This window comes from Mus pahari, chromosome X (genome assembly GCF_900095145.1).
Source record: "Mus pahari chromosome X, PAHARI_EIJ_v1.1, whole genome shotgun sequence".
NCBI classification, from domain to species: Eukaryota; Metazoa; Chordata; class Mammalia; order Rodentia; family Muridae; genus Mus; species Mus pahari.
In genome coordinates this window covers 87,734,845-87,747,537 of record NC_034613.1, presented here as the reverse complement: position 1 = coordinate 87,747,537, position 12,693 = coordinate 87,734,845, and the positions used below count along the sequence as shown (strand labels likewise).

Here is a 12,693-nt window from a genome sequence, read left to right as displayed (position 1 = left end):
AGGTAGTAGTACCAAGGTACATACAATTGTTACTTGCGTCTTCTACCACATGGGCATAAGCTCCTCTGCATTCAGCCTCATGAAAAATATGTGGCTCTTCACTGTGTTTAGCTAGATTAATACATCAGTTTGTCTATTTAAAAGAGAGTGGACTGCCCCACCCTCCTGCCACATGCTGTTCACAACGGTGCACTCCTATCATCCCGGCTCTCATGAGGCTGAGCCAGGAAGGTCACTGAGAGTTCAAAGTCACGTTGGGCTACAGAATGAGACTATCTCAGAAAGAACCCAAGCCGATTTTTAAGAGTGCTAGCGTCCTTTTCAGACCACCCACTTTGAGATGGGTCTGTAAAAGCAGGCACCACCCCGGGACAGAGCAGCACATGCTCTAGGTGGTTGAGCAGTGTGATTCAGAAGCAGTCCGTGCACCTGGTTCCAGGGCTACCCTCTACTTCCCCATTGTGTGGCTTCAGACCTTTCCTCAAAGAACCTTTCCCCCAGCCAGCCACCCCAGACCCTTCCCTGGGTCCCAGGCTTCTTTGCTCTCTCACCAGATGGAACTCCAACATTCCCGACAGCCTGTTGTCCTATCAGCTGCACTGCTTGTCTGCGCCACATGAGCCCAGCTGCTGAACACTGAGGTATCAAGTATTTCCCAGTCCCTGAGCGTGCTCCTGAACAACTCCATCTGATCTGGACATTAAATGGACATTCCAGGTGACTTTGGGAGATATATATATCCATCAGTGACAGGTCCGATTCAACCACCCTCAAATTAGAAAAGAAAAGAGGTGGCAGGCATCTCTTGGAAATGTCCTCCCAAAGAAAAAAGAAAAAATAAACAACAAAAAAAAGGAAATGTCCTCCCTATCCATGCGGTTATGATAGCAGTGGCCATACCACAGCCCCACTAACGCAGTCCCACTGAGACTCCAGTTCCAGACTTGCTGGGGTGATCTCAGTCCCTTCAGTTGGGCTTCCCTCCCGTAGTCACTGCCGTCAGATCACACTTCCTGCCTGCTCCTAGACTTGCTTAGTTATTTATGAATGGTATTGAGTAGGACAAGAACTGCAGACTTGGTCACAGTCCCAAGTTCCTGGCTAGCCCCTTCTAAGTATATTCACCTGGCCACAGGAGTGGCAGAAAAGGCAGAGAAGCCCTCTGTGGAGGGCTGGTATAGATCACCCTTTGGAAGAGGCTGTGCTGAGCCGTGAAATCTTCACTTCCTCTGTTCACGGCAAGTTCCCAACCACAAGTGCCAAAGGCAGAGAAGCAGGCAGCACGAGACCTGACCCCAGCAGGCACAGCCGGAGCACCAGCCAAGCCATGTACCTTGAGGTAAGTTCTGCTGCCCAGCTCAGCTACAAGACAGTGGTCAAGTGGCCGAGCTCGGATACCAGGGACGAAGCGTGGGCTGGCCCACAGCCAAGAGGTACCAGCGGGCGGAGTGAGCAGCATGGAATGCAGAGGTTCTGATAATAAGAGCATTGGTGGGTTGGGAAACCCAGCCTGGCCACTAACCACAGGCCTGTCTCCTGTGTCTCTCTGTGGCTTGGATGCCTCATCTGAAAATGTCAAGCTGTAGAAACTCAACTTCGGTGATCTCTAGTTCTCAGATAGTTTGGGATAAGGTGTAGAGCTGGAGAAGAGTCCTGCTATCCAGATGAAGTGGTATGCCCCCATTGTCCTAGCTACTTGGGAGGCAGAGGCAGAAAGCTCATCTGAGCCCAAGAGTTTGAAATCAGCCTGGCCATCTTGGGAAGACCAATTAGGGCTTGGGTGGGAAGCTCAGTAGGTACCTAAGTGATTGTACAAGCCTCTGGGTAGGGGAAGAGAGGATGTACGGTGTGTGTAGGGGTGCACAGTGGTTTGTAGAAAATCCTTATGTGAGACCAGGAAGTTCCACTTCCGGCAGAGAATCTCTGCTCTGGGTGATAATCCAGAAAGGGTCTGAGGGGAGGGGGAGCTGGGGGTTGCCAGCCTTTGAAAAAGGGGGGCCACCTTCCCAGTCTGAGTAGATGGAGTTAAGGAGACATGGTCCTGGGAGAGAAAGAGTCAGCTCCGGGTCTGGCTATTGCTAAGGGAAACACTCACCAGAATAAATGATGGGGCACAAAGGGGCAAAAGCCAGTTGCTGGGCCTTTACCGAGAATGGCCTCCCTTCCCTCTCTCCCCCTTCCTCGGGCAGGTTAGTGAACGTCAAGTGCTAGATGCCTCGGACTTTGCCTTTCTTCTGGAAAACAGCACCTCTCCCTACGATTATGGGGAAAACGAGAGCGACTTCTCTGACTCCCCGCCCTGCCCACAGGATTTCAGTCTGAACTTTGACAGAACCTTCCTGCCAGCCCTCTACAGCCTCCTCTTCTTGCTGGGGCTGCTAGGCAATGGGGCGGTGGCTGCTGTGCTGCTCAGTCAGCGCACTGCCCTGAGCAGCACGGACACCTTCCTACTCCACCTGGCCGTGGCCGATGTTCTGCTGGTGTTAACTCTTCCACTGTGGGCAGTGGATGCTGCTGTCCAGTGGGTTTTTGGCTCTGGCCTCTGCAAAGTGGCAGGTGCCCTGTTCAACATCAACTTTTATGCAGGGGCCTTCCTGCTGGCCTGTATAAGCTTCGACCGCTATCTGAGCATAGTGCATGCCACCCAGATCTACCGCAGGGACCCCTGGGTACGTGTAGCCCTCACCTGCATAGTTGTATGGTGTCTATGTCTGCTCTTTGCCCTCCCAGATTTCATCTTCCTGTCAGCCAGCTATGATCAGCGCCTCAATGCCACCCATTGCCAGTACAACTTCCCACAGGTGGGTCGCACTGCTCTGCGTGTACTGCAGCTAGTGGCTGGTTTCCTGCTGCCCCTCCTGGTCATGGCCTACTGCTATGCCCATATCCTGGCTGTGCTGCTGGTCTCCAGAGGCCAGAGGCGTTTTCGAGCTATGAGGCTAGTGGTAGTGGTGGTGGCAGCCTTTGCTGTCTGCTGGACCCCCTATCACCTGGTGGTGCTAGTGGATATCCTCATGGACGTGGGAGTTTTGGCCCGCAACTGTGGTCGAGAAAGCCACGTAGATGTGGCCAAGTCAGTCACCTCGGGCATGGGCTACATGCACTGCTGCCTCAATCCGCTGCTCTATGCCTTCGTGGGAGTGAAGTTCAGAGAGCAAATGTGGATGTTGCTCACGCGCCTGGGCCGCTCTGACCAGAGAGGGCCCCAGAGGCAGCCATCATCTTCACGGAGAGAATCATCCTGGTCCGAGACAACCGAGGCCTCCTACCTGGGCTTGTAATTCTGGAATGGAACTGTAGCCTGCACAGCCCAAGCCCTAAGACACTCCAAGTTCTTGTCCTTCTTGTATTTGGGCTAGCTCGAACTTACCCATAACTTTGCTGCCAGGATGCACTGACAGCTCAGCATATATCCTGAGAATCACTCTCAGCAATAAGGACAGCACCATTACTGTGCCTTAGCTGCAATGCCCTATCTTGCTGTTTTAGAACTAGCTGCCTGGAGCCCCACCACCCTACTAAATTAGCAAGTAGAACTCAGCCATCCCTGTGTGAGAAGAGGAAGAGGCAAATGGCATAGAGGACCAGGCGTTGCTCAGCACTAAATGTGCCTATGTCCAGCATCTCAATATTTGCCCAATTTTATGTCTAGAAACCTCACTTAAACTTTCAATAAACAAGGTAATGAAGACCAGGGTGTGTTCACAGTCATTCTTTGAACCAGGTCTGGCTGGACTCTGGCGTGTATTTCCTGCCACATTCTGTCTGGTTTAGAGTCTGTCTCTCTGCCCTCCTGGGTTCTACTGTGCCCTCTACTGCACCCCCTGTGGCCTAGTGGAATTGCTAGATACAGTCTCGGGTTTGGGTGGTGGCAATGAACAGCTGGTTGTCTAGGTATGCTTTGGGGCCACTAGACATTAATAAGTCATAATTTCCCGATCCCAGCAGCTCAGGCCAGCAGGGAAGGTATGGTAAAAATGAACAAATAGCAAGCAATCTATACTACAGAGCAAGAGGGCAGCACTCTATCTGAAATGGCTTTCTGGAGACTTAAAGGGCAAGTGGTATCTCCAGGGCTAAAAGAAGGAAGAGTTCTTTATTTCTAAGCAGAAGAGATAGCAGTACCAGAGGCAGAGAGGCTGAAGGCAGTAATGCTTTGGGAATACTGTAAGTGGCCTGGGCCAGAGGTGGTGGTATATACCAGTATTTGGGAGGCAGAAGCAGGCTGATCTCTGTGATTTCAAAGGCAGCCTGTTCTACAGATTGAGTTCTAGGTCCACCAGGGCTACACAGTGAGAAAACCCTCCTCAAAAAAAATGGGTCTCTGCTGGGCGTGGTGGCACATTAATCCCAGCACTCAGGAGGCAGAGGCAGGCGGGTTTCTGAATTCGAGGTCAGCCTGGTCTACAAAGTGAGTTCCAGGATAGCCAGGGCTATACAGAGAAACCCTGTCTCGAAAAAAAAAAATGGTCTCAGCTGGCTGGAGATAAGGGTTTGAGTAGGGGGAAGGGCTAATGATGAAGCTGTGGTCTGGGATAAGGCAATGGGATCCCAGGTAACTTTCCCAGAGAAAGTTGTATTGGTTATTTGGGTAGTATTCAAGGAAAATGGGCTTGGAAAAAAAAGGTAGGGCTGGGGAGCTGGTTCAGTTGCTGAGCAAACATGAAGACTCAAGTCCAAGTTCAGACCCCCAGCACCTATGTAAAAGCTGAGTGTGGCCTTGCCTGCCTATAGGGTTGAGTTGGGTTGGCTGGGGTTGGCTGGCTGCCGGCCTGAGGGTGGGGGTGAGTTCCAGGTTCCTGTCTCAAAGAAATAAGGTAGAAAGTAATAAAGAACACTCAATATGCTCCTATTGCCTTCATATACATACACACACACACACACACACACACACACACACCATACACACCCCACACCAGCAACTGGACCTGATGATGTCTTTGCTAGCAGTCATTAGCATGAAGCCACCAAGCAAAAAGTGGGCAATAAGGAGCAGTTTCCATGTCTAAAGCTGAGTGGAAAAAATAACCAGTGCTTTCCAGAAGGGTAGGTGACAGGGCTACCCCCTGCACTGTCACTTTCTCCCAGTGAAGTCACAGACATGCCATGACTCACCCTGACAGGCTGGGTCTTGTCTGAGGCTGCAGATCTGCTGGAGCTTGGGAAAGAAGGAACAGAAGCAGTTAGCTGGGAAAGTTTGCCCTGCCCTATAGACACCTGCAACCTTATCTAGTCTCAATGTTCCACAGACTAGACTACCCTTCTACAAAATGAGAAGCAAGAGGAAAATGTCAAAAGACAATATCCTGGTAATAAAAAGTGTCAGTAATAAAGATAAAGATAAACATTATTTGTAGCAAGCCAAAAACTGGGTCCGTCAAGACACCTATGCTCTGACTCCCAGAGCTTGTGATCAGGTAAAGGGCACTAGCCAAGTACTGTGCTACATTCCTACAATCTGAGTGCTTGGGAGGGTACGGCAGGAAGAGCAACGACTTGAGGATAGGTGACACCGTCGATTTTAGACTAGCCTGGGGTTAAATAAGGAAAGTCCTGTCTTAAGCAAGCAGAAGGGTGAGGTGGTACACAAACTTTAATCTCAGCTTTTGGGAGGCAGAAACTAGAAGATCTCTGTAAGTCTGAAGCCAACCTCATCGACCTAGCAATTTGCAGACCAGCCGTGGATACCCAGTAAAATGCTGTCTCAAAAACAAACACATAAAACAACAACAACAAAACAAGCCAACAAAGATGGCAAAAGGGAACTGAGGTTGCTAATCCGTGAAGTAACTGGCTTTAAAATAAGATTGTGGCAGGTCATAAGTGGTGCATGCCTATAGCCCCCAGTATCTGGAAGGCAGAGACAGGAGGACCAGAAGTTTAAGGCTTGCCTTGGCTACCTAAAGAGTTCAAGGTCAGGGCCAAGCCAGCAAATAACAGTATTTGTCACCAAGGCTGACAACCTGTGGCCCACAGAGTAGAAGAGACCTGAGTCTCAAAAGTTGCCCTCTGACCTCTTTATACCCCCCTCCCTCAAAATAAATGTAATAATATTTTTAAAAAAAAAAATTAAAGTCAGCTTGGGATATATGAGACCTATCAAGATGGTAACAAATAATAAAAATTAAAATGATAATACTGGGCTGAAGAGAGGCTCAATTTGTAAAGTATTTAATCATGTAAGCACAGTGACCTGAATTTGGTCCTAGAAAAAAAACAAAAAAACAAAAACCCAAGCATGTTAGTGTGCACTTGTAACCCCAGTCCTGGGGGCGGTGGTAAGAGGAAGAACACAGTAACATGCTGGTTAGGCAGCCTAGCCTAGTCAGAAAGCCCTGCAGCCACATGAGAAACTGTCACAAAAAAACCAAAAAAACATAAAACAAACAAACAAACAAAAACACCAAGGTGGACAGCTCCTGGGAATGAAACCCAAGGTTAGCTATTGACTTCCACGTGCATATGCACACATGTGGCCTGCCAAATACACACACACACACACACACACACACACACACACACACACACACAGGTGTGCTGTGGTGGCGGCAGCAGAAGAGAGGGGGAGCAGGAGAAGGAAGCAGCTGCCGCCACCACCACTACCTCCAAGTGAACCTAGCGTCATGGGACTCTATAAAAGGAAAGGAAAGGGACAAAAGGTGTTTTGTCTTTGAAGAAGCCATGAGGCAGGGGCTGTTCGAGGAACTAGGAACTGGGAAAGACAGAAAAATTCGTTCTTCGGAGACGAAGGTCCTCTCTTGAGATAACAATCTCGAGATTGTAATCTCGGTGACTCATCCTAGGCTCAGGACTTCCAGAATTCTAAGTTAAGCCATTCATGCAGATCTAAGCCACTAAATTAGTGATCATTTTCTCTGGTTTCCACAGGAATATACAAATACAATCTTGGATCCAATTCACACCCTCAATAGCTTCCAGAGATAGGGAGTCTGCTGGAACTCTTGAATATGAGAACGGTAAACTGAGATGAAAATATTTATTTTCTAAGTAATTACATGACTTAGCTTCACTCAAAGACATGACAAGCTGGAATCCATGAAGCATGTTGGCTCTTCAAATGTGGCTAGTGTCATAGGCTGACAGCAGCCTAGCTGTACCTTTACAACTTACTCTTTTATGACAATTATCTTCATGTTCTCAACACTCCCCCTCCCAAGAAAATATCATTGGCTTCTGTTTCATTTTGCATTTTCAACTGCATAATCAAAGTTAAGACCAAGGTGATTCCAAATGGCTTCAACGGATATATGGTTAGCAAAAGATCTCTTTGTTAAAAAACAGTCGCCATTAATAACAAATCAGAAAACACATTTAAGGGGGCTGGTGAGATGGCTCAGTGGGTAAGAGCACCTGACTGCTCTTCCGAAGGTCCAGAGTTCAAATCCCAGCAACCACATGGTGGCTCATAACCATCTGTAACAAGATCTGACGCCCTCTTCTGGAGTGTCTGAAGACAGCTACAGTGTACTTACATATAATAAATAAATAAATCTTTAAAAAAAAAAACACATTTAAACTCCAATATTTAAACCTTTACAGAAATAAGGATTTCTAAACCTTCTTGCCAGTAAAGGAGTCAGCTCATATAAATATACTCCAGGACAACCTTAAGGATTTTCCTTAAAGATTTACTAGCAAGATAATCCTTGCTGAGTCCTGTTGTCCCATTAAACACTGCTCTGTAATTCTCCTGAACATATTTAGCAAATGGTCTCAAATGGGACACAATTGGGGTTCCATTCTTCCAAAATAATGACAGCAAGACCAGAGGCTCTTTGCTTCTGGCACAGATGAAGCACTCAGTGTTCAACTATCTGCTATAGTGGCCAACCCTGCTGGGGAAGGAGATTCAATACCTAAATAAATAAGTAATGACGCCTCAACATCAGCTCCAACTCCTTAACCTTGTGCCCAAAAATGTTTTCTGTGGGTTCTGAGGAGCCCCGGGCAGCAGCAGGGTCAGGCCTGCTAAAATTAGGCATTGGAGTGGATGTGGGAAGGGAATAGAGAAAGAGGACACAGAAATAGTGAAATTCACTCAAATCAGACAGCCCATAGTCTTAACTAAAGATCTACTTTGTCCTGCCACGTGGGAGGCTGAGGCAAGAGGATCACAAGTTCAAAGCCTGTCTGAGCTACAAAGCTAGCTCAAGACTAACATGGAAAATTTGCTGAGACCCCCTTTCAAAACAAAAACAAAAACAAAAACAAAACAAAAACAAAACCACAGGAAAAAGGCTGGTGATATTGTTCAAGCAGAGGTTCATTGTAGTGTTTATCTGGCATACACATGAAGTCCTCCAGTTCAATTCCCAGCACCAGAAAAACAAAAACAAACCAAGAGCTACTGGAGCCTAGAATGACAAAGTAATTGGAAAAAGTATGAGAAAGGTCTTACCTGTATTTGTACAGAATACATTTGTTGTGGGAAATATTATTTTTTTTTAATGCCAGCAGGCTTCCTGCACTACTGCTGCCAACTCTCTGCCCGGTGTGGTCCCTCCAGCTCTGTCTCTAGCTAGGCCCTGCAGTGACCAATTGCTGTCTGCTCAGCCCTGGTTCACTTGTCTCTGGGGCTGCTAGTTGCTTCTCAGCCATAAACCCCTGTGGTCGGCAGTCCCACTTTCCAGTCACCCAGTAAAACAAAACTCTAGAAGCTTATAATTAACAAGTCAGATTTATATATCAATAAATTCTCAATTCACAAGATGCCCACACAATAATTTTAGAGTCAACTGATAATGATACAAGCTGCCCACCTAGATCAGACAAGGTATCCCAATTATTCTATCCCTATATGATATTCATAACTACCTGTGGCTATTTAAAACCACTCAGGATCAGGATCTTCTTCCTATATGCCTCCTTCTTTGCTTCCCTTCTCCCTCCTCTGTGTTGCTCTCCGTTCCTGCAACTCTTCACTCCACCTCCCTTTTCCCTGTCCAATCACAGGCCTCCTGCCGCACTAATATTTTAATGTAATTGGACAGGGAAAATCCTGTCACATACATTCATAATAGATCTTGTAGTTAATTGTGTAGTTGTGGCAATGGATGACCTTAGGCAGCTCTGGGTGTACTGAATTGCATTTTTTGAGCATAATATTGCCATGAGTCACCATGAGAATCCTGGATGCCATCAAGCTATGCTGCATGGCATAGCTAATGGATGGTGTCCTGGATTCCATCTTGAAAGAATGAAAGGAAACCGTGAGCACTGAAGTAGATTTTCTTCTGATCTGCTGTCCAGAAACCCTTTGATTTTTCACTTTCACCAAACACAAGGACATCTCACAGAAGCATATACAGGCAGCCAGCCATAGGGTTGCCTTCCCAAGATTCTGAGAGAGAAATTTCCACCCATGACAAGCTGGTTTGGGTTTCAGCTGAACCTTAAGAAGTCAGGTTGGGAGCAGCTCTAACATGTTCATCTTCTTGTGGGGCATTGTTACAAATGCACCTGGACAAGGATTGGTTTCTTCCTTCTATAAACAAAAGTGGGCTCAGGGACTATCTGTGGCCATGAGATTTGGTCAGCAGAAGCTTGGATTAAGATAGAGATCTGAACTGGACTCTGTTATACATTTATTGATTTATTATGTGTGAGTCGGTTCTTTCCTTCTAATATTTAGGCCCCAGGGATCAAACTCAGATCAGCAGGCTTGGTAGGACTGAGCCATCTCACCCAGTCTGAGCTGGACTCTTAACAACTCGCTGACTTTAGAATTAGAAAAGCCATCCAAGCTGATACTCAACCTATGATCTCAGTCCTTGATGGACTAAAGCTAGAGATCAGTCCAAGTTACATAGTGAGCCCATCTCAAAACAACAAGAACACTATTTTGTCTGCTTTATTATTTGTCTTACTGAATTTTTAAAAGTTTTTTGTTTTTTGATATTTTCGTTTCCTGTTTGTTTGTTTGTTTGTTTTTAAGAGACAGTGCGAGCACAGGCACACAGAAACTTGGGTGGATAGGGCAGATCTGGAAAAGGGGAAAGAAAATAATCAAAATATATTGTATGAAAAAAGATATTGTTTTAGATTAAAATAAACAACAACAAAATCCCAGCAGCTTACTTATGTAATCCTAGCACGGAAGGCTGAGAAAGGAGGACTACACAAATTCTAGGTCAGCTTGAGCTATAGAGTGAGCATGAGACCAGCCTTGGCTATACAATGAGACCCTGTGTCAACCTGTACTCTCACTCTCCTCACCAACTAAGGGCATTATAAGCTGGGTTGCTGGTAGACCCTTGTATGAAGTTCAGGAAACTTAGATGAGAGCTCTGCATGAGCCAGGGGTTCAAGACCAGCCTGGGCAATATAGCAACCCACCATGTCAGAAGCAAGACAAAAATCCTTTGATTTCTGAGAATTAATGAAGGTTGTAGCTGCTATTTAGTGGCATACCTCTTACAGAACATGTGTGAGGCTCTCGTTCCCAATATGGTAGGGGTAGATGGAAGAAAGCTGTTAAATGACACTTACCTGGCAGACTATGTCACTGCTCTGAGCTGTCATTTCTAGGTGGACAGGCTTTCTGTTGCTTAGAGGACATCATTATTGGATGCTTCAGCAATTCCTGGGAACTCAACATAGGAGATGATTTTCCAGGCCCACCTGCTCACTTCCCTTGCCAAAACCAGCATCTCCATTGTCTTAGTATCCAAAGGTCAAGATGCCCTCTGTGGCCAGTCGTCAACCCCTCCTCTGGCTTTGCATTTAGCCGGACTTCAGCTCTCAGATTTCTTATCAGAAGGACAGGGTGCTAAGGTTAAGTCACCACCTTCCCGGAATGACCAGCAGAGTCACAGACTTCCAAAGAAATGCCAGTCTTGGCATAGCACTCCCTCTTTGGTTGTTGTATCTCATTGGTAGTGTAGCAGTCTGCAACATCTTTTTATTTCAAGTGATTTCTAGTTTCTCTGGCAACTCAAAATGAAAAGCAAGCACAAGTATCAAAAAGCAGTTCTAAAGGTTTACTTATTTTTCTATTTAAATGTATGGGTGTAAGCCTGAGTTTATGTGTGCCGTGTGTGTAACAGAAGAAGCCAAGTGAGAGTGTTGGGTTCCCTGGAGCTGGAATGATAAAGCAGTTGTGAGCTACCATATGCATGCTGGGAACCACACCTGGGCCCTCTGCAAAAGCAGTAAGTGCTCATAACTGCTGAGGCATCTCCCGAGAAACCAACTCTTAGCAGATCAGGAAATAAGAATGATCATTTTTCTCCATCTAATGAAAAGTAAGAGGACATGCCAACATGGATGAAAAAAATTTCAAAAGACTCTTCCCGTAGATGAAAAGCTACAGACAATAGCTGCCCTGGCAAAACTTTTTTTTTTCCTCCAGGGATGAACCTCTGATAGGTTATACAATCCCCGGTTATCTGCCCTAAACACATAGGAGCAACACTAAATGGATTCAGTAGGTTTTACACACATACACACAAACACACACACAAAATTAAAGAGGTTATGAGTTTGAGAGGAAGGGGTTGAAGCAGGAAGTGGTGGAAATAATATAAATATAGTACCCACATATGAAATTCTCAAAACATAAGAGAACATTTTAAAAGGGGGGGGGTGCCAGGCGTGGTGGCGCATGCCTTTAATCCCAGCACTCAGGAGGCAGAGACAGGCAGATTTCTGAGTTCCAGGCCAGCCTGGTCTACAGAGTGAGTTCCAGGACAGCCAGGGCTGCCAGGGCTACACAGAGGAACCCTGTCTCGAAAAAAAAAAGGGGGGGGATAAGTGGAACTATCTTCCCTAGGCTTTTTACTCTGAGTACATGAATATAATGAAGAAAAATTAGATGCAAATAAAATGTAAATCTAAACATTCTGGGAAGAATGGGGGCTAAGTTGAAGTCCTGGGAAGGACTTAATTAAGTTAACTAATCAGGACCCAAGGGAGGAGACTGTTGAGGCCACACAAATATAGGATTTGGTGCTTAGATGCATGGATCCAAGTCTGAAGCTGTCAGGAAAGAAGGACAAGCCTGGTGAGGTAGGCAAACATCTGCACAACTCGGAACACTTTGGGGGTTCCACTCACCTGATGTGCATCAGTGTCATGAGGAAGGGTACCAAAGGCCGGAGAACCTTCAGGATATAAGAACTGCCCTCTGCAAAATCTCTTCATCAGAAAACTACAAAATTGGATTTCAAAAAGCAACAATAAATGGCCTATGCCTGATAGTACAGCTCAGGGGTAGGGTGCTTTCCTTACATGCAGGAAGCATGGCAAAAGAAACAAACAAACAAGAAAACCAAAGTGAACAATCAAGGGGACTGGCCAGCAGGCCTCTGCCTCTGGATTTCTAATCCAGTGCATACCACCAAGCTACTAGCAGGAGGACTTTATTCAGCAGTAGCTTCCTGTCACATTTTCCTGTGCACTTGTGCCTACTGATTTAAACTTAACTTTCCCTAACCTAATCCCCAAGGCCATCTATAGTCAGAAAAACAAGGGCTTGCTCTGTTTAGGACCTGTTCGAAGCATTTTATGAACATGAAATCCTGCAGCCCTAACAGTAATTCTACGGTAGTAAGTAAAATTGGCCTGGTATCCATGAGTTCTATATTATGGAGTCAACAAACTGCAGATCAAAAGTTACTGAATTTACTATACAAATGTATGAAACTTTCAAATAGCAAATAAAATAAAAAGAAC

At 46.1% G+C, this 12,693-nt stretch overlaps 1 protein-coding gene across 1 annotated transcript; it reads left to right on the top strand.

Moving 5' to 3' along the window:
- The first annotated feature begins 1,244 nt into the window (after nt 1-1,244).
- Nucleotides 1,245-3,688, top strand: Cxcr3 (C-X-C motif chemokine receptor 3). Its single transcript, XM_021188642.1, has 2 exons — nt 1,245-1,339; nt 2,190-3,688. The coding sequence occupies exons 1-2, from the start codon at nt 1,328-1,330 to the stop codon at nt 3,279-3,281; spliced, it is 1,104 nt and encodes a 367-aa protein (XP_021044301.1). The 5' UTR covers nt 1,245-1,327; the 3' UTR covers nt 3,282-3,688.
- The last annotated feature ends 9,005 nt before the right edge of the window (nt 3,689-12,693 follow it).